The sequence below is a fragment of the Lynx rufus genome, unplaced genomic scaffold, assembly GCF_022079265.1.
Source record: "Lynx rufus isolate CCGP_SWC_20201006 ecotype Redwood Valley unplaced genomic scaffold, mLynRuf1.p SCAF_18, whole genome shotgun sequence".
In the NCBI taxonomy this organism is placed as follows: Eukaryota; Metazoa; Chordata; class Mammalia; order Carnivora; family Felidae; genus Lynx; species Lynx rufus.
Genome location: NW_025814832.1, coordinates 39250443 through 39272696, shown reverse-complemented (window position 1 = coordinate 39272696; position 22254 = coordinate 39250443). Strand labels below are relative to the sequence as shown.

The window sequence follows — 22254 nt, the reverse complement described above, 5'->3', positions numbered from 1 at the left end:
TGTGGGTTCGAGCCCTGCATCAGTCTCTGTGCTGACAGCTCAGAGCCTGGAGCTGCTTCAGATTCTGTGTCTCCCTCTCTCTCTGCCCCTCTCCCACTCATGCTCTGTCTGTCTCTCTCAAAAATAAATAATAAAACATTAAAAAAATTTTTTTAAATCACATTGGAATTTGGAAATATTTTTAATTGAAAAATAGTGAAAACAAAACCTCAAAATTTTTAGAATGCAGCTAAACAAGTGCCTAGAAGGAAATTTATAGCATTAGATGCTTATTTTAGAAAAGAGAAATTTATTTCATTAGTGAACTAAACTTCTTTTTTTTTTTTTTTTCAACGCTTTTTATTTATTTTTGGGACAGAGAGAGACAGAGCATGAACGGGGGAGGGGCAGAGAGAGAGGGAGACACAGAATCGGAAACAGGCTCCAGGCTCCGAGCCATCAGCCCAGAGCCTGACGCGGGGCTCGAACTCACGGACCGCGAGATCGTGACCTGGCTGAAGTCGGACGCTTAACCGACTGCGCCACCCAGGCGCCCCTATTAGTGAACTAAACTTCTTAAGAAACAACAACAACAACAAAAAAAGAAATTCAAATCAAAGTAAGCAAAGTAGGAAATAATAAAGAGCAGAAATCAATAAAATAGGAATAGAGAAAATTAATGAAACTGAAAGCTGGTTCTTTGAGAAAATCACATTAATAACCCCCTAGCCATATTAACCAGGAGAAAAAGAAGATACAAATTGCCAAAATCAGGAATGCGAGAGTCTATCATTATAGACCCACAGACATTAAAAGGATAAGGGAATGTCATGAGCAACTTTATGCCAATAAATTTGACAGTTTAGATGACATGGACAAATTCCTTGAAATAACAAATGACCAGAGCTCATTCGAGAAGAAAGAGATAACTTGAATAACTTCATAGCTGTTAAATATAAATTGAATTTGTTGTTTAACACTTTCCTGCAAGGGAAAGATGCCCTGACAGGTAAATTCTATCAAATATTTAAGGAAGAAATTATACCATTTCTACACAAACTGCTCCAAGAAGTTGAAGTGAAAGGAACACTTTATGAGGCCAATGTTACCTCAACACCAAACCAGACAAAGACATTACATAAAAAGTAAACTACAGACCAGCATGTGCCATGAACAAGATATGAAAGTCCTTAACAAAATTCTAACAAATTGAGTCCAACCTTATATAAAAGATAACAGGGACAATATATTAAAAAGGACCTGTCATGACTAGGCAGGGATGGGGAGCATTGTCATCTGTCAGAAGCGTAATGATGACTGCCCTCTCTGATGGAGTTGACAGGGAGATATTGCCATGGAACTGGGCTCTCTTGGTATCAGTGAGGATACCAAGACCACTTGGCAGCACTTAATTCTCAGATGTATTATTGTAAAGAGCAAAAAGGCTGGAAGGCAACCATTTGTTAGCTCATCTTTTACCTTTGTTACTACAAAATCCAGAACTCCCATTTAAATTTCCACAGAGAAAACCTCACAAAGAGGCATCATGGAAATTACCTTAAAAACTTGGGTCTCTTCTTTTAATAATAGGTACATTGAAGATGTAAGAAGAGAATATGAACTAACATTAAAAATTCTCCAGGGATGGGGCACCTGGGTGGCTCAGTTGGTTGAGCATTCAGCTCTTGATTTTGGCTCAAGTCATGATCTTATAGTTTGTGAGATTGAGCCCCCATAGTGCTGACAGCATGGAGCCTGCTTGGGATTCTGTCTCCCTCTCTCTCTACCCTTCCCCTGCTCACTCTTTCTCTCTCAAAAATAAACACTTTTTAAAAATAAATAAAAATAAATTCTCCTAGAATGACCAGTTTTATTCTTATAATTATTGCTAAGATTTTTATAATCTAGATTTTATTGTTGTTAACCATTGCATTTCAAGGCTTAATGAAAATGTTTCTGTTTATAAGTCCTGTTTATAATTAATGGTAAGACTAGATAAAATTCTAGATTTTTGTTTTTGTTTGATTTCATTAAGGGACATCTAGGGTTAGAGCTACAGAGGGTAGCTGTACAAGAAAGCCCTGTACTGTTTCCTTATTTGGACAGATTATTTCTCCTATGTTAGCATCTACTTAAGACCTCTTATTTTTTTCTAATTCATTATTACATATGAAAGGAAATAAATTTAAATGAGGGAGAGGAAAATGTGGGATAAAAAGAGTATAAAGATCTTTTTGAGAACTGTGGGGCTTTCCAGCAATCCATGAAAATTCTTTAAATTCCCTTTTTGATGAAATTCTGAAATTTTTCACATTCATAGGTCCTAGTTTTAGATCTTTTAGCATTGATATACGAATTTGTTTAGTTCCATTCAGAGAGAGTTGTTAAAGTAAATGTATGAGAGATGTGAGAGAGAATACGTAAGGGATCGTTATATTTTGGTTTCGATTATTTAAACTTCATGGTGGAGATGAAATGATCATCAGCAACTTTTAAAAAAATATTACTACTGCTCTTATTATCTAATCACTAATTTGGATGATAATGAACAAATTAATCTCTAGGTTTATGGGTGTTTTGGTTTTTTTTAACTTGTTTTACTCTCTTTTTTAGCTACATTGACAAGCTATTCTGAAAACGTGGAACGCACAAAATATGTTGGGGAAAGCAGTAAAGAATTAGGATCTGGAGGAAACCTGAAACCTTGGCAGTCTCAAAAATCCAGTATGGATTCGTGTTTGTATCGAGTAGATGAAAACATGACGGCTTCCACCTATAGTCTGAATAAGATCCCTGAGAGGAATTTGGAAACTGTTCTATCGCAGTCAGTACAGTCTATTCCTCTGTATCTTATGCCACGGCCAAATTCAGTAGCAGGTAAGAGTTTTTAAAAATTGACCATTTTACTGGCATGTATACTGAAATGAAAGTAAATTCTGCTTTAACAGAATTTTCTGTTCATCTTCTTTGACTGTTCTTTTGTGTGGCTAATATGCATGTGGATATCTTTTTGAACCTGGGGGAAGGCTCATGCTCAAGTGGTGATTCTGCTCCCAAAATGTTTAAAAACACTCACAAAGTCATAAGTAAAACCTGTAAAGTGTACGGTTGAATTTCTAAAAGTATTTTTTTCATATCTGAAGTCTTTGAAAAGATTTCAGTCTGTGGTTTTTAAAAACATTAGTTTAAAAAAAAACATTAAATTGAAGAGTATTTCAGTAGAATTTATATTATTAGAAATCATCATCCATAGTTTGAAGGAGAGGCAGGCAGGCAAGAATTTAGCTTCCCAGTCCATGAGCTCAATATTTCCACCATATCCATCCTATCGTAGAAGAATCACCAGGTACCGACAAGTGCTAAAGAAGAACTCAGACACTACTAGCAGGCTCAGTCAGAAAGTCATAAAGGAATGTCAAGGGATGCCTGGGTGCCTCAATTGGTTAAGCGTCTGACTCTTGATCTTAGCTCAGGTCATGATCTCAGTCATGAGAGTGAGCCCTGCATGCGTAGAGTCCGCTTAAGATTCCTCCCTCTGCTCCTGCACCACGCACATGCATGCGCTCACTAGCTCGCTCTCTCTAAATAAATAAATAAATAGATAGATAGATAGATAGATAGATAAATAAATAAATAAATAAATAAAAGTTTTTTAAATAAAGTAAAAAAAAAAAAAAGAGAGAGAATAAGTCAGACCAGGAGCTTTTGCAGATAGTTGGGCAGTCGGGCATTTTCAAAATGCAGCATCATCTACACTTTGTCCCTAATACGAAATCATAGTCGTGATTGTCTTTCTTACTTGCTCGATGAATGCCTAAAAGGTTTATCTCACAGGGGCGCCTGGGTGGCGCAGTCGGTTAAGCGTCCGACTTCAGCCAGGTCACGATCTCGCGGTCCGTGAGTTCGAGCCCCGCGTCAGGCTCCGGGCTGATGGCTCGGAGCCTGGAGCCTGTTTCCGATTCTGTGTCTCCCTCTCTCTCTGCCCCTCCCCCGTTCATGCTCTGTCTCTCTCTGTCCCAAAAATAAATAAACGTTGAAAAAAAAAAAAAATTTTAAAATAAAAAAAAAAAAAAAAAAAAAAAAAAAAAAAGGTTTATCTCACAGACACAAAATAATAAAATACCTATTATAGTTAAGAGCTCTTATTTCCCAGGTGTAATGATTTATGTTATGCAGATAATAGTGTGATACTTCTTGCCTTTTTGTACTTTTCTAAAACATTACTCTTTCTTCTGTCCTCTGGGAGACCATCAGCATCAGTCATCACATGTGATTATGTGGTGATGGCTCATCTGGAAGATCAGTAAGTGTAGACAATTTAATATGTATTTTTCAAGATTATTCATTTTTACATAGTAGCAAAAAACTTTTCCCTCCTAGGTTCTTTGGAATATGTTGGTCCCCAGGGATGATGTCATAATATACTTTAGAATGCTATAACTTAGAAAGGGCCAGGCAAATTCAGTCTTTCCAGGAGAGAAACATATAAACCCTTGCTTACATAAAATTGGGGAAATATAGCTACCAACCTTAATGGTACATCCCAATTTATTTAACTAAGCTACAGTGATTTCTAAGAAAGTTCTGGCGCTGTTATTTGAGAAGGGCGTTGAGCATTTAGTAGAAGACAAATATAAGCTTCTCTTGTCCTCTCTTTACTGGAGAAATTATAAAATACTTTGCCCTTTTTTTTTTTTACATTTTAAATTGTATTTAATTTTATTTATTTTTTTAATATGAAATTTATTGTCAAATTGGTTTCCATACAACACCCAGTGCTCATCCCAACAGGTGCCCTCCTCAATGCCCATCACCCACTTTTCCCTTCTTGAGCATAAATATCTGTAGATTTATTATTTTACCCTATGCAGATACTAGTGTGTACAAAGAGTTGTCCAGGACTAATTAGCCAGATATAATTCTTCCCTCTAAGGTTTTCTAACACTACTGCTTTCTAGAAATCAGCACAAGGCAGCTTTCAGAAGTATCAGTTTGTCACCAATTATTTCTCTAATACATGTAGGAGAAATTAACTGTTAAGCTCTATCACAGAGAATAGAACCCAGTTTTCTATACCAGGTATTTTAATCACCAGGTTAAAAAAAAGTTTGCCATTTGAAATTTTTTTTAAAAAAAAAAAAACTTCACAAAGCAAGCAAGAGTAGTAGGCGAAGGGTACACTCTTTCATTTACATGGATTGTAAGATTCTTGTTTATTTAGAATTTTATCTTGTAAGAACTGATATCCTAGTTACTTAATAAAATCTTTCAAGTTATGTTCAATTTTCAGGGAATTGTCATCTAATTTATGAATTTGGATGGCTTCTAAACTACCTCTCATGATATATTTTTTGCTAACTGCCATTTACAAACTTTACCGCTTATAAGCATCAATATATTTGTGGCTACACTTAGACTTAAAGAAAGTTTTTGCATATTCTTTGGGACACTGACTTCAGCAAATATTAAGATAAGAATTTTATGGAGAATTACAGGATGGAATTCTAATTGACAACCATTGTTGTGTTGGTAAAATAGTCAGCGTCAAATTTACAGTAATTTTGGTATATTTATAAATAATACAGTAATTTATAAAGTATCATACAGAGGAGGGAAGCATCTGAGTGCAAAGGGAAAGGGTAGAGAGGAATAGAAGACATCACAGAGAAGGACAAATAAGAAGTCACAGAAAAAAGAGGAAGGAGTTACTAAGAAGTTAAAGAAGTTGGCACATTATTTCAGCATGACCAAACCGTGGGATACAGTGAAGAAATAGTAGAAAATGATGTTGAAGGTGATACCAAGGAGCTTATATGCTCTGATGATAAATGTTAGGTTTATTTTGTTGCTAGTCAGGAGTATAAGCAGGAGCTGTACTATCAAATATGCTGTTTAGAAAATAGCTGAATAGCCATCTGTATAGGATGGACTGAAGGAGGAGAGCCAGGAGTTAGAGAAGATAGTTCTTTAAAAGCTTGTGGTATTATGCAGTATTATAGAGAGTGAATCATCAGGTATCAGTAGAGTTGAGAAAATGGTTTAGGAGAGTTTCTTCTTTTTTGCCTTAAAAAATAGCATTTATTAGATTTTTTTTTTAATATAGAGAAATAACAAGGAAGAAAACAAAACAAAAATGAGCCATAATTTCCTTTCCCAGTGGTTCCTGCTGACATATTCTAGAAATTAAAAAAAAATCGTGTGTTACATAATAAATATGCAAATCAAATAAAAATTCAAATTCAAGCAAAAAAATACAAAAGAAAAAGGAAAAGCCTTCCCTTTCCACCTAGTTCCCCTCTCCAATGATAAAGTGATTAAGGTAAGTATGGGCAATCTGTAGCATTAAGTCTTAAGCTTAGTTTTCTGAATATAAATTTGGATGTTCATACACCTTTAAATTAAAATTCTAAGATATGAAAAATAAAAACTACTGTCTTTTACTGTTTTCAAAATGTGAACCACTACTGCATGTTTATTTTTTAAGCCCTTTGTAGTTGGAAGGAAGTGGAGAACCTTGTGGATTTGCGGTTGCATGGCAGAAATTATCAGAGAGTAGGATGTCTCTGGTCATCCTGGATGTCTTAAAAGGAGGCTGGCTGTGAATTAGAGGGATGTGGGAAGCAGGAAATGTTCACTTGCAGCAGCTGTCCTCAGGGCTTTGTGTAAAAATGAGGAGTCTTCAAGGAATTATAAGCAGCAGAAGTCAGTTACAATATAAACTCTCACCATCTACTTGTTAACGTTTGGAGCTGCACATTTTCCTAAGAAAAGGATCTTAAGAATCAGGTAAATGCAAAATCGGAATCATGGGGGATTTGGATGAATCCAATCAGAAGCTTAATGAGGATTTTATAAAGAGGAAAAAATGGGCTTTTCAGCAGTCAGAGTGTTGGCTTTATGAATCAAGGCATAAGGACAGCAGAGTGGCTTCTTGCCCAGGCTGTAGCAGACAACGTCATCCAAGATCCCTGCTCAGGTCAGCCAGAATGATAATTGTGCTACTAAAACCTGTTTGCACTAGTAACACCTGATAAGAAGAAACAATTCAAACGGGTTTTATACTCAATATAGAGTTGCCTCTGGAATGTTTTGTACCAAATGTCTGCTGGATTTTTTTTTTCTGCCCACTTATTTAAGTTATTTTGACTTCAAAAAAGTATGTCAGTTAAGTGTTCTATAAATGAGTCAGCTGTTCCAATCCTATGAAGTCTCAAAAAAAAATATATATATATATATATGTATATATATATGCTCCCTTTTTCCACTTCCCTCTTGGACCTTTAATGACATAGATTTTACTTAGAGATAGATTTTACATAGAAGTTTACTTTTTAAAAACATTTTCTTTTCACATAAAATTTTTTAAGTAGATTTGTTTTTCCTCTTTCTTCAGTTCACTTCGACTTACCTAATTATCTCCTATGCTTGTATCTGGAAAGTGTTCATCAAATATAGTATTAACTTAACTTGATGAAATTATCTCAAAAAAATTGGCCAGCACAGTTTCACAGTAAGAGTACCACTATGAGGTGGGGATATGTGTGTCCCTATAGATCTGTCATTGGTATTTGTATGTGATGATGATGTGCAAGGCATTGTTGCTATAGCCACCTGCTTCATCCTTAGCTTTCAAATAACCCCATAAGACACAACCTAATTTTTTATTCATTGATCATTTAAATGTAGTCAAACACAAAGTGTATATTAAATACAATTATTCAGTTATTAGGCAAGCATTTATTGAGCATGTATGTGCCAGGCACTATTTGAAACACTTGAGAATCATCAGTAAACAAAACAGAAATTCCCCCCTCATAGACCTTACATTCTAGCCAGGGCAAATAAAATAATCTTAGTAAGTAAGTAATTTATATAGCATGGTAGAAAGCGATATGTACTTTAGAAAAAAATAGAAGAGGGAAGAGGGATCAGAAGGAAGGAAGGAAGGAAAGGAGGGAGGGAGGGAGGAAGGAAGGTTGGTTATATGAACATCATTGGAGCTGAGCATATTATCATAGTGATGTCTGTTAAGCATTAAACAGAGCAATGAAGAGGGTGAGGACAGAGCCAGATATATCTAAATACGTAGGACCAGTCTGGAATTCAGTTCTATATTAAGCATTATGTGCATGGTACTCTGATTTACTCTGAGGGGATAGGGTTATCAAAGATGAATCAGACATTACTTTCTCACCCTCAAGAACCTACTATAATAAGGGAAGACAGCCATGTAAGCAAGTTGCTGAATAACATAGGTCCTAATTAGCAATATACGTATGTGGTTGCTAAAGGGGAGAAGCAATTAATTTTGACTAGAGGATCTGTCAGGGAAGCAGAGAAAATATAGCCTTAGCAAATTTTGTGACAAAGATTGAGATGTTTGACAAACTAAGACGAAGACTTTCTCTCAGAAAGTGGCTTGCAAATAGAAGTTTCAAGAGATTATGAGGGAGAGTAAATGTGTACAACTAGCAGAACACAGAGCCCCAGCTAACAGAATCTCAGGTCTCCTGCCTCAGCTTTCCAATATTTATCTCATATTCCTTTAAATAATGGGCAAGAATTTTGAAAATGATTAAGCAGTGAGAAACAGAATAAGACTAAGGAGAATTATGATTTAATAAAGAAGAAAGGCTGTGAAAAAAAATATTGGAATATTTGATAAAGAAAATTGTTATAGATTCAGATATCAACAAAAAAGATTTTAATTGCTAACATAAGAAAAAGAACAAATGTTTTAATAGATGTAAGTAACACTAAATAAAATGTATTTGCAATCCTGATTAAAACAATAGTTCCCCATCGGCTGATTTCAAATCTGTGCCCTGAATCAGGGCTTCAGAGCTATAGCCCTTAATACCAAAGATCACTGCTTTTCCTTAGTTCACTGTTTGCCTATGAGTATTTGGATTTGTGAAGGAATGAACTGTTCATTCAGTGACTGTAGTATTTGTCTTTTTCCCCTAATGTCATCTGGCTGAAAGTGAGACGTGTGCTCATTCCAAAACATATTTATGACATTTCTTGATCTTGTGAAATAAAGCAGCAGAACAATTGATGTCCATTTTCCTAGGAATTGTGATGAAGATTAGTTTAGCAAAACTTGTTAAGTTCACATTAACCATTTATATTTAACAAATGTTGCCAGCACTCTTTGAATAGAAAGCTGACCCTGTGAAAACTAGGCTGTGGCTAAAAGTACCTGCCAAATCTTTCCATTAAAGACAAATGAGAATGGATTATCTAACTGTTGCTCAAATCTGTACTCAAAGTATAGAGCTCCCTTTAAAAGAGTCATAGATGAACATAATATAGAAAAAAGAAGGACCCTGGGATTTTTTTTTTCTTAACACAGCTTTTTGATCCACTCCATGTTGTATATTTCTCTATCATTCTGCCCACTGTTAATGAAATAAACATCTTTTTATTAAAATGTATCAAACCATGTTAGTGTGTTGGCACGTAGAACCATTTTAATAAGAGAACCTTGCTTTAAAATTATATAATGTGCCATCAAATATTGCCGTAACGGTAATTCAAAACTTAACACTCATCCACCTGTTAAGGTTTTGTTTGCATTGTGTTTTAATGTGAGTAAAAGATTCTCATTGTCACTGATACTTCTTTCATATTACTCTTCAGTTTATCAGCTTTAGAAAGTAACTTTACTTATTTTTTCTTACTAAAAAAAATTACAAATTTGGGGCTTTTATTTGTTCTTTTGTTTCTTACTGTGGAAAATATTTGAAGCCTAGAGATTTATTAGCCTGCAATCACAGGCCTCTTCACTTTGCATACAAGGTCTTTATTATTGCCCAAGTTTGATTACTTATCTTTGAAGCCATAAAAAACAGAGTTGAGGGAAAGTGACAAAGATGAAGAAGGGATGAAAACTAAGATTCTTAAGAGAGAATTAAATCTGTTTAGCTTTAAAGAGGGAGAGATGGTACAATGCAAATAGCACTCACTGGATTGACGGGCCAGATAGCTGGTTTTGAGGCCAGACTCTGCCATAAATGAGTGATTCACTGCAGACAAGTCACTCTACTGTCTCCTAATATATAAAATGAGAGGATTTAACTAATTTAGGGTCAAAACACTTTGCATATAAAGACCATCTAGTAAATATTTTAGACTTTGCAGGCCAAAATGGCCTCTCTGGCAACTACTGAACTCTGTTGTAAATGAATACTTGATGAATAGGCAAGGCTGTGTTCCAATAAAACTTTATTTACAAAAATAGGCAGGAGGCCAGAATTCATCTACAGGCCTTAGTTTGCTGACCTCCGGACCAGATGACCTTTAAGATTCCTCTCACGTCTTCATTCTGTGATGCTGCTTTATTATCAACATACATATCTGAAAGGATTGCTTCTCCATTATTTTCTATTCTGTACCAATTGGGGCTAGCCAGGAGGCAGGAACCACAGTTATTTTAACAGAAAATTCGATATATAAAGAATGGTAGACTATGTTTAAATGAACTGGAAAGGTAAAAAGAAAACACAGAGGTAGTATGGATTTGGCAACTGCCGGAAGCAGCTACCACCTCTGAGCCTGTGGAACAAGAGGAGGGTGGGATTATTAAACTATAGAAACTTGGAAGAAAGGCCCCACAAAGCTGACACTCCGATCTCTGTGAAAGGAGCCCTGCTCAGCTGATGCTAATATTTCTGAGCTCCAAGAAGAGCTCTATGGGAATGGGACCTCTGAGAGTTCCCCCCCTTGCGGGGTGGTGGGGGATAGCTACACATATGAAGAACCAAACAAAACAGACTTTGATTAAAGCAGGAGAGACACTATTAAACTTCAGAAAGAACTAATTCACAGAACCACATTAGAGTACCAGTGGGAATGTGTAAGTCATCGTCCCCAGTGTTTTTAAATGAAAAATCATGTAGTTATCTTTCCTGGATAGTTTTAATTTCAGAAAGCAGAGATCAAGATTATCTCTTATTCCTCTGTTACTCTCCCAGTGGGAACGGTATAAGAGTCATTGTCTCCAGTGTTTTTAAATAAAAGATTAAATAGTTATCTATTCTGGATAGTTTTAATTTCAGAATGCGGAAATCAAGATTATCTCTTATTCCTCTGAGACTCTCCCACTGATGTGGAACATGGCATTTGACTTCCTTTCTTGGTTTAGTTCCCTAGACTAGCTTCCAGAGACTTTTATTTCCTCGTAGAAAGTATATCTGTGATCTAGTTAAGTTCCTGTCATCTCGGTTTCCAGTAGACCCAAGTAACTAAGCTAATTACATTAGTTGAAGGATGAGGGGAATATAGATCTCTGGCACATGTTCTCTCTTGTTCTTTTCTGTTTTCCTCTATCTCTTTTCTGTTTTCTCTGTCTTTTCACTCCCTTTTTCAGCCCAGAGAGCACTTTGTGACTTTCTTTGTGCCACTTAGTCATAATCCACTGTGTATTGTTGTTTGTGTCTTATCTCAATTGGGGATGTGGACAATACTTCATTAGAGCTCTCCAGCCAAGAATGATCTCAGTTTGTTTCTTCTCACCCACTCAAAACAGTCACCAGAGGCAAACTGGCAGCTAAGCCAGGGAGGGCATCAAAAACAGGGCCTGGCACACAGTAAACTCTGGGTAAATAATTGTCATTGAATAACTGAGTAACCCCCGACACAGTATCTTACATAATTGGCAACAGATTGAATCAACAGTTTCATTAATAATTTATAAGCTCTAAATAATTATTTTCTGACAGAAGTTTGGGGGTTGTGTTGTTGTTGTTAAAAACTATTTTTGTGCCCAGCACTTTCTGATTCTTAATTTCTTCATTTTTTGGTTTATTGTGAATGGACCCAACAGCTCTCAGTATACAGCAGTGCCAATACCCATTTATCCCCCTTTCTTGTGCCATTTTCTCTCTGTGTGTTGTGCCTGGGTTAAAGGGTTTCTTCATTCAATGGGAGACCATTATTACCTATGTTCAGAGGGCAACAAAGTGCTTTTTAGAATTCATGGACATTGACAGTTCCCTAAATGCTCTTTAGCAGTTCTCAGTCTGTTGTCCCAGGTGCCCATCTTTCTAATATATACATACAGGTGAAAAATGTTTTCAGAATGTTTTCATGTTTCATTCTTGAACATGAAGGGAAAATGTTGAAAATAGAACTTCATGTTTTTCTTACAGCTCAATCTGATGATGTTTATACCTAGTTCTACAAATGGCATTTGTGACCCAAAAGAAGCAAAAACTAATAATCTTTGTTATCGAGTACTAATGTGTTTGCTAACTTGTTGCCAGTCCTCTTCATAAGCTCAGGCAATTGATAGTGATGAAGGAGCTGAAGACGACTCTTGACATTTTTTTCCCTGGCACATGTTCTAGACACTGGTGAGGACATGGAGTTCAGCAAAACTCCTGGTAAATATATATGCTGGAGTAATCTCTGATTCCCAAGTTTGGGAGGTACAGACTAACTGAAAGTTTTCTAAGCTTACGTATTCTGACTAAACTTTTCTGTCTTGTCAGCCACAAGCTCTGCCCACTTGGAGGACCTTGCTTACCTGGATGAACAGAGACATACACCATTGAGAACTTCTCTTCGAATGCCGAGGCAGAGCATGGGCGGTGCTCGCACACAACAGGATCTGAGAGGTTAGAACCCCAGAAGGGCTTTTTCTGGGGATGCCCAGGCGAAAATGGAAATGGGCAATAGGCGAAAAGTTTCTTTGTTTCCAGTTTCCACGCTCACTTAAGTCTCCCTTAACCATAAGCCTAAAGTCATAGAATAGAAAGATAAACACAAATACATTATACTCATCATATACATTGTAATTTTGAACAGTTGGAAGCATTGATTCCTGGAAATTCTGAAAGAAAACAAGGGTAAAAGTGGTGATGGGGGAAACAACCTCTTTAAGGTCCTGGATTTCAGAAGTGAGTGTTGACTAACTTCAGCCCTAGTCACCCAGGTGAACTTGGTGCTAATAGTTACGTGTTTTGTAGAGAATGTATTTCATTTTGATTCTAGTGGCCATTTCTAGTGACGGACAGTACTTTTATTTACTTGGAGTCTCAGACAGTGCTTTTAGTCCTGTCCTGGCAACATCTAAACAACTTAGTCCTTTTCCCACTCAGGCACCTGTTTCTTTACACTCTTTATACATACTGCATGTTTCTGCAGTCAGGAACCTGATCTTTTCAAAGACTCTCATTTTGTTGATCATTTCAAAGACAGTCTAATTGAGAGACCTGTTTGTTGTATCACTGCTTGTGCCTCTTATTTATTTGTTCAAAATGAACCAAACTGTCTCCAGTAGCCTTAACAAATAGATGGTCTGCTTCCTCTAGTACCTAGTAATCCATAGCTCTACTCCCCCAAGTGCATTTTTAATTTTATCTTATAGATTATGTTCATCTTTCCTTTGGTCTCCTCCTCACCCCTTGTCCAGTGCTAATCTATATGGCACCACATGCATAACTCACACAGGAAAGGATTCATTCATGCCTGCTCTCCATTCTGGAATTCATTATGCTGAGTGTTTTTCAATGACTGACCCAGTAGGAGCATAAAATAATTGACTGTATTGCTGCAATTACCATACCTCGGTCAACTATAGTGAGTTGATGACCTCAGTCAGTTTTAGTTCCCAATCCTATTCATCCTGCTCACCGTTTCTTCAGTTAACCACATGCTAGTTGCTTAGTAGATACAGTTGTGTATCTCTAGCCCAGAAAGGAATTGCATTCAGCTTTATTTTAGTGCTGATAGATTGATTATATCCAAAGCCTGAATAAATCTAGTCAAAAGACTAAATAAATGATTTGTGCCAAAACCAGAATGCATAGCCGTAATAAAACAGGTTGGACACATGATTTCACTCATATGTGGCATTTGAGAAACAAAACAAATGATCATAGGGGAAAAAAAGAGAGAGGCAAACCAAGAAACAAACTCTTAACTATAGACAACAAACTGATAGTTACCAGGGGGGCATAGGTGATGGGGATTAAGGAGGGCACTTGTGATGAGCACTGGGTATTGAGCTGTGTAGTTTTGAGAACCCTTTGTGTTGGGTTCTGTTGATACTTGATGGTTTATCTCCGCTCTATATAAAGATTTAGTAAGATCTTTGGCAGATGTATTCTAGTGAGCTTGATATTTAGACACCGGTATCACTTGTATCTAGAAAACAACAGAAATCTTTTCTATTGCACTGAGCTTCAGCCTAAACATTCAGTAAAACCAAAGTAAATCCAACGATTTTTCAAAGCATGCCTAAATCTTTAGGGAGCTCTCTGCCCAAATAATGCATTCCTAACAAAAGCAGTTGTATATCCTTTACAGATTGTGTCTCATCTTATTGTTTACACTAGAACTTAAAGACACAGTTTTCCATTGATACAGGTACTATGATATTAGTGTTTCAGCTCCTTAACGTTGTCTTTTCTTTCAAGACCTTTTCTTTTAGCACTCTAAATGGTTAGAACATACCATTCAGTTGAGTGCTTTAATCTGTAAGAGACTGGATATTTACTAAGCAGTATTTGCCTTCTAAAATTAGCATACTAATCTTCCCTCAAAAAGTAATATGTTATCTTAATTGCTGTTTACAAATGAATTCTGTGTCTTACCATATGACTTAAAACACATTTACAAGAAAGGAAAGCAAACTTGGATTGACTTTCCTTATATTTCTGTAGACCTGCTTGACAAACCTTTATAATTTGTGCTTCTTACATCCAAAACATTGCACTTTATCACAGAAACAGAATCATATTGTTTTCCTGGCATAATTTTAGAAAACATGTCACATCATGCTTTCTATTTTATTTAAAAGAACATACAAATTGCAGTCATATTTTTGTTTTATATATTTTTCTTTGGTTGCGGTTGAAGTAAAACAACTTTACCCCCCCAAAAATAGTAAAGTGATTGAAACTTTTTGTAGTATACACTAAGATAAATCCTTGTATATTAAAGATATATCTTTCTATATTTTAAAGTATTACTCAAATCCTATGAAATAGTTTCTTAATCACAGTTAAATGGGTTTTAAATCATAAGTGATGAGGGAGGGGGCCCTGAGTGGCTCAGTCAGTTAAGCATCCAACTTTGGCTTAGGTCATGATCTCATAATTCATGAGTTCGAGCCCCACGTTGGGCTCTGTGCTGACAGCTTAGAGCTGTCCAAAGCTCTGCTTTGGATTCTGTGTCTCCCTCTCTCTCTGCCCCTCCTCGGCTCACCCTCACTCTGTCTCTCTCAAAAATAAATAAACATTAAAAATAGTAATAAATAATAAAAAATAAATAAATCACAAGTGATGGGTTTTAAATGACCCTCAATCTTCAGTAGTGAGGTAGTGAATGGTCATGTACACTGTAGCCTGGCTACTAAATTTGCTGGTTGATTCGAAGTATGGAGATGATCTGAAATAATACTCTTGAGGATATGTCTGAAGAGGTATAAATCATTTATTGGGCACTTCAGGCATTGTTGCACTAGTCTGTTTAGAGCAGTGGTTCTCAAACTTTCTGGTTGTCAGCACCCTTTTACACACTTAAAAAAATCACTGAGGATTTGGGGCGCCTGGGTGGCTCAGTTGGTTAAGCATCTGACTCTTGATTTCATCTCAGGTCGTGATCTCAGAGTTTGTGGGATCGAGCCCACACGCTGTCAGTGTGGAGCCTACCTGGGATTCTCTCTCTCTTCTCTCTCTACCCCTCCCCTCACTTGTGTACTCTCTAAGTAAATAAACAAACGTTTTTTTAAGTTTATTGAGGACCCTAAAAGCTTGTGTCTATATGAGTTATATCTATTGATATTTACCATATTAGAAGTTAAAACTGAGAAATTGTTAAAATATCTGTTCATTTTTAAAAAAACAAGAGTAGACCTGTTCTTTGTGAATAATCATATAAGCTCTGGAAAATTCTTCTGTACTTGGGAAAGAATGAGTGTGGAAAAATACAATAACCTTTTAGTATTATGAAAATAGTTTTTATTTTGTGGACGCCCTTGAAAGTATCTTCAAAACCCGCAGGGGTCCCCAGATCACACTTTAAGAACCACTGGTTTGGAGAGTACCACTGCAGTTGAAGATAAGTGCCTTTACACGTTTAAGGACCACACATTCTATTTACATAAATGCAAAAAAAGTGTAGTTTTAGAATTGGTTAGAAGTTGTTCATAAACACATTGTTTAAGAGAACAGGCAGAGAGCTGTACTTTTAATCTCCGTGACTTAATTATTTTATGACTGGAAGTTTGTACCTCTTAATCCCCTCTATCTATTTCACCCATCCCCCTACCCACCTCCCCTCTGGTGGCCACCAGTTTGTTCTTTGTATTTAAGAGATGTTTGTTCATTTGTTTTTAGATTCTAAATATAAGTGAAATCATGAGGTATTTGTCTTTCTTTGTCTACCTAAGTTTTTCCCAGCTCTTTACACTTTTAAGCTTGCAGGACCTCCTGTAGCTGACAGGCCCTACTCTTCCAGCTTTGTTTGCAAGTACTTTTTGAATATTTGTCCTGAATTCACTTAGGTTTTAGGAGATACCTTCGTTCTAGAATTCTATCTAAGCTGTCAGTGTATAATTCTTTACTCATCTTATCACTAGCATTTATTATGGTAACTTTGTGTTAGAAGGACCAGCCTGTTTTCACTGATGTTCTTTAGTTGTGTTATTTCAGTGCAGTGACTAACACCTTACAGATTATTCCCAGATTTGATGCACAGTGGCTTTGTAATTGTCTACTGACCATTTTGTATGAAACTCAACACTTAATGCCAGAAAGAGTACATAGCTCATTTGATAGTTACCTTAATAATAACTGCAATGGTTTGATCATCGTGATAGTGTTTTGACCACTGAAGCAGAAGTTGGATAACATCTGAGCTACAAGTGGGGTATTAACACTAACATTTGCACAAAGAAAAAAAAAATAAAAGACTAGAAGGGAGATAAAATACAAAATAGAAAATTAAAATTTCTAAAAAAGTTAACATTTGCTTCATTAGTAAAAAGTCTCTTTTTTTTACTTCTCAAGACAGCTGTTTTGAACAACTGTTCTACCGAAATTGATGTTTCCAGATACCCAGCCCAACAATGGGGAAAAGGTCATTTAAGTGCACTGTCCAGGATCCCGCTGCAGCAAGTTACTAGATTCCTAGCTGTCAACCATCCAAGAACCTGAGCTTTAATGATAAAATAGTTACAGCAGATTATGTACCAGTGTGGAATGTATAGCTGGCTAACCAACCATAAGTGCCTTTTCTAGTCCCAAATCCTAATGTCTTTGAGAGATATTAATATGAAACATTATTAAAGTTTTTAACTCAAGTTTTTAAAATTATTTTGGGGTCCATTTTAAAAAATTCATCACCATTGTGTTAATGTGGAGTTATGCTTGAAGTAACCAACCTGAAACCTGTCACCCTTTCTGATCATCTTAATGGACTATCTTCTTCCACGAGAAAGACAGAAACTAAGTTTGCTGCTGAGCAAAAGGAAGGATAAAGGTTATTGGTTTTCATAGATAAATGTAATAAATCTTTTTTTTAAGTCTCTTTTTTTTTAATTTATGTATTTAAATTCAAGTTAGTTAACATACAGTATAGTATTGGTTTCAGGAGAAGAACCCAGTGATTCATCACTTAAACACCCAGTGCTCATTCCAACAAGTGCCCTCCTTAATGCCCATCACCCATTAGCTCATCCACCCACCCACCAAGATAAATATAATAAATCTTATGATGAATATATAAAGAGGACAAGGGAGAATTAAAATACACAAAGCAAATCACAGCATACTGACCTCAAATAGTAGCTACTTGGGGTAAATTAACAGTAGATTATTAATGGTAATACTCTAACTTGCCTGATGCTAAATCATAATTACACTGTCCTGCTTTAAGAAATTACACATTCCTAACTAAAACTTATTTCCTAATGTATGTTCATTTCCTTGGGACTTGTACTGAATCCTGTAACTAAATGGCCATTCATAGGCATTGGATTTAGTTAATAGCTGCTTTAATAGATACTAGGTGAGAGGGCATATGTGCAAATGATAATCTGATTCATTGGCAGAGTTTCTGTGAAATTGACCCTGCCACAATTATCGTGGCTTAGTCAAAGCAAAGAATTGAATTTTCATCAAATAAAATCAGTGTTTCACACTATTTGTGAGGCCCTTACTTTTCCAAAACAATGAATCCTTTATGAAGATGACTAAGATGCATGTCATGAAGCTAATATTCTTGCATTAGCCTACTGAGTCACACACCCCTGAGGTTGTGAGTCATCTTGATCATGACCTGGCTGGCTCTCACATTTACAAGAGAATATTTCCATCAGTCTCTTCTCTCTCACTGTTCATTGTTTTGTTTTTACAAGATTAAACTTATTTCTTTATATTTAAAATCCAAAGATAAGGTTGCATGCATGTAACTGCCTACAGGTAAATATTAAATGCATAGATTGTCATATTCAGTTGTAAGAAGTTGACCCTTGCACCCCCAGCCAGCTCTTAAAAACTGAGAACAAACTGAGGGTTGATGGGGGGTGGGAGGGAGGGATGGGTGGGTGAGGGATATTGAGGAGGACGCCTGTTGGGATGAGCACTGGGTGTTGTATGGAAACCAATTTGACAATAAATTTCATATTAAAAAAAAATTTGAAAATGTAGTATTCAACCTGGATATCTTTGAATGTCTGCTAGAAACTATGCTTTTTGGAGTAGTCTGGGTATGGTTTTTTAAAAGCAGATCACTACTTGTTAAAGTAGCTCTAGATAGGTGCACAGATCTTGTTTTTATGTAAGCCAGTCTTATTTGGTAAATTTCATCTTAAAGTGTGAGAATTCAAAAAGTAGCTAATATACAACAAAGTTCCCTCACAAGACCCACAAGGGAGAGATAACTTTAAGAGAAGAAAGAGACTGTAAAACACATAGTCTTATAATAGGCACAGATTGACTCCTCATATTAAATAACACGCTACTTAGGGGCACCTGGGTGGCTCAGTCGGTAAGCGTCCAACCTCAGCTCAGGTCATGATCTCGCGGTTTGTGAGTTCGAGCCCCATGTCGGGCTCTGCTGACAGTTCAGAGCCTGGAGCCTGCTTCAGATTCTGTGTGCCCCCCCGTTCTCTCTCCACCCCACCCCTGCTCGTGCTCTGTCTCTCTCTCAAAAATAAATAAAACATTAAAAAAAATAATAACACACTACTTAGAGAAAAGAAAGCCTGTGGAGTAACATGAGAGAGATTCTAATCATAAGTCTGCAAGAATAAATCTGAAAATATTCTTTTTTTTTTAATTTTTTTTAACATTTATTTATTTTTGAGACAGAGAGAGACAGAGCATGAGCAGGGGAGGGTCAGAGAGAGAGGGAGACACAGAATCCGAAACAGGCTACAGGCTCTGAGCTGTCAGCCCAGAGCCCGATGCGGGGCTCGAACTCACGGACTGCGAGATCATGACCTGAGCCGAAGTCGGACGCCCAACCGACTGAGCCACCCAGGTGCCCCTGAAAATATTCTTAAATACCTTAAGTGCAATAAAGAAAAATAAGTAACCATTATGACATTTTGATGTTTTGATCTAAATTAGATTTAAACAAATTTTTTAAGTTTATTTATTTATTTTGAAAGAGAAAGGGAGAACACAAGCAGGAGAGGGGCAGAGAGAGAGAATCCCAAATAGCACGGACCCCAACTCAGGGCTCAAGCCCACAAAGCAAGAGACCACGACCTGAAACGAAATCAAGAGCTGGATGCTTAACCGATTGAGCCACCCAGGCGCCCCTGAGCTAAATTAGGTTTAAAGAATCGCCTTCCCAGTTAATCTATCATTATTTTCTCCAAAAGTGAATAAATATTATTAAAGTAATCATATCACGAGTAAATTTACTTAGGTAACACTTTGCAAAAACATTTTTTGATTCTGTAAAATGATACAAGCTTTACAATCTTGTATCTAAAAGTTTTTTTAGGGGCGCCTGGGTGGCGCAGTCGGTTAAGCGTCCGACTTCAGCCAGGTCACGATCTCGCGGTCCGTGAGTTCGAGCCCCGCGTCGGGCTCTGGGCTGATGGCTCAGAGCCTGGAGCCTGCTTCCGATTCTGTGTCTCCCTCTCTCTCTGCCCCTGCCCCGTTCATGCTCTGTCTCTCTCTGTCCCAAAAATAAATAAACGTTGAAAAAAAAAATTTTTTTTAAGTTTTTTTATGGAATAACTTCCCAAGATAAAACAAAATATAGAACTGGAGAATTTCCTTTGTAGGACCATGGCTATTTCATCACTGAATGTTCACTTAAAATTGTTTAATCTTAAATTTCAAGTAATTAACCAGTTTTGATGCTCCAATAAAAATAAATCTCAGGTTTCACCTTCAAGGCCAACAATTTACTAGCGCAAAACTATGTTGACATAGTTACATAATTATTTTATAAAATGTTTCACATTTTAAAAGCTTTACTGTTTTTATATTTTCTCTACATTTTGAGGTATTCAACATGAGGAAACCAATAAAAAGTGACATTTGAGAGAGTTAGGTTTTCCCGATTTCTTTTACTATTTTCCAGAGATCTTTCTTCCCTTCCCGAAAATTCCAGTCAGCAGTGACTCCAGATTTTTCTCAACAAATGTTTTCCTTTAAGACCTATGTCAGAGAGCTGAAATTTAATATGCAGTTATTCAGAGACTCAAAGTATTATTTACTAGAGTAAAATAAGCCTCTTCCCTTTTTTATCCCCGCATTAGTAGGATACAATGGACTTCTTGAAACGTTACGACAAATGTTGAGAATGGGACACTTTTAAACAGATATAAAAATGATAGCTTGCATTTACTGAAGTTCTTATTCTTTGTAGAGACAGTGCTAAGAGCTTTATACGTGTTCTTACTTAATCCTCACAACCCTTTGATCTAGGCAGTGGTAATAAGGAGACAGGATTTAGAGAGGTTAAATAACTTGCCTAAGGTTACATGTCTAGTCATGGGCAGTGCCAGGATTCATTTCATATCTGGCAGACTCCAGAGCCTGTGCTCTTAACCATGGTACCGTACAGTGTTATAGACAGTATAATATAAAAAGCAGTAAGTCATGTAATAATGTAACAATACAATGGTTTATTGTAGATACTCAGGACTCTAATGCATTAGGTATGGGGGAGAGAACTGCATATCAGCACTAACTGCCAATGACTGTGGCGGCTCTGATCAGACAAGGTACCAGTGTGACTCAGCCCAAACTAGCTCCTACTTCCCCATTTCTATTAATAGTGCCCCAATTTTCCTCTCACCTGGCTTTAACTCTTGAAGTCATCTTTGAATCACTGTCTTCATTATCTCCTACATCCAGTCACTTATGATGCCCTGAGGATTCTACTCTCCTAGGTTCTCACATTCTTCCCATGTTCTCCATTCTCAGTACAGCTAATTAGCTTGTCTCCCTCCTCTGGTCTTTTCCATGTTTGAATCAAGCTGATGCCTGGCTTGCCAGATTAATCCTTCTAAAAAGCAGCTCAGATAATGTCATTTCTCTGTCTTACAGTTATCATCGCTGTCATCCTTCTCTAATACAGAAACCAGAAAAATAAGTAGTTTGGGAGAAGACAGATTATGGTTTGTTAGTACCTTAAAAATTCACTCTATTGATACTGTTCCTCAAAATGGACACTGCCAGATGGACCATGAAACAGAACAGGTGGTGGACAAGAACTAAAGGAGTAGATATATTAGATAATGTATGAGAAACTGCCTAGACAGCACTTAATGAATTTTATTAACTTATTCAAAAACAAGGACTAAAATCACTTCCATCCTAGTTGAGAATTAACACAATAATCTGTACAGTCAGACCCTTTTCCATATAGAGTCCCAGACAGCAACTCAGTATGTTTTTAGCTGAGTTAACTGAACCATAACAAGGACAGGTAGAGTAATTAACAAAGAAGAAATAGATAAATAAACATATTAAACTATCTTTAAGGTAAGGAGGGGAAAGTTGAATTATAATATGAAACATATATGGATATCTTTTTAGAGTACTTAAAAAGAGAGTAAAAAGCCAACTTGTGGAATGAGAGAAAATACTTGCAAACCATATAGCTGATAAAGAGTAGATATCCAAAATATATAAGGAACTCCTGTAACTCAATAGCAAAAAAATTAATAACCCGATTTTTAAAATGGGCAAAGGACTTGGATAGACATTTCTCCAAGGAAAACCTACAAGTGGCCAACAGGTATTTGAAAAGATGTTCAACATCACTACTTGTGAAGGAAATGAAAATGAAAATCAC

At 36.5% G+C, this 22254-nt stretch overlaps 1 protein-coding gene across 1 annotated transcript in view; it reads left to right on the top strand.

Annotated features, from left to right (window-relative positions):
* TANC2 (tetratricopeptide repeat, ankyrin repeat and coiled-coil containing 2) overlaps window positions 1–22254 on the top strand; it is a 371592-nt gene that overhangs the window by 233921 nt on the left and 115417 nt on the right. The window contains exons 8-9 of the mRNA XM_047081653.1: window positions 2593–2856; window positions 12474–12599. Of these exons, the coding sequence (XP_046937609.1) occupies window positions 2593–2856; window positions 12474–12599 (390 nt within the window). The remainder of the gene's footprint in view (window positions 1–2592; window positions 2857–12473; window positions 12600–22254) is intronic.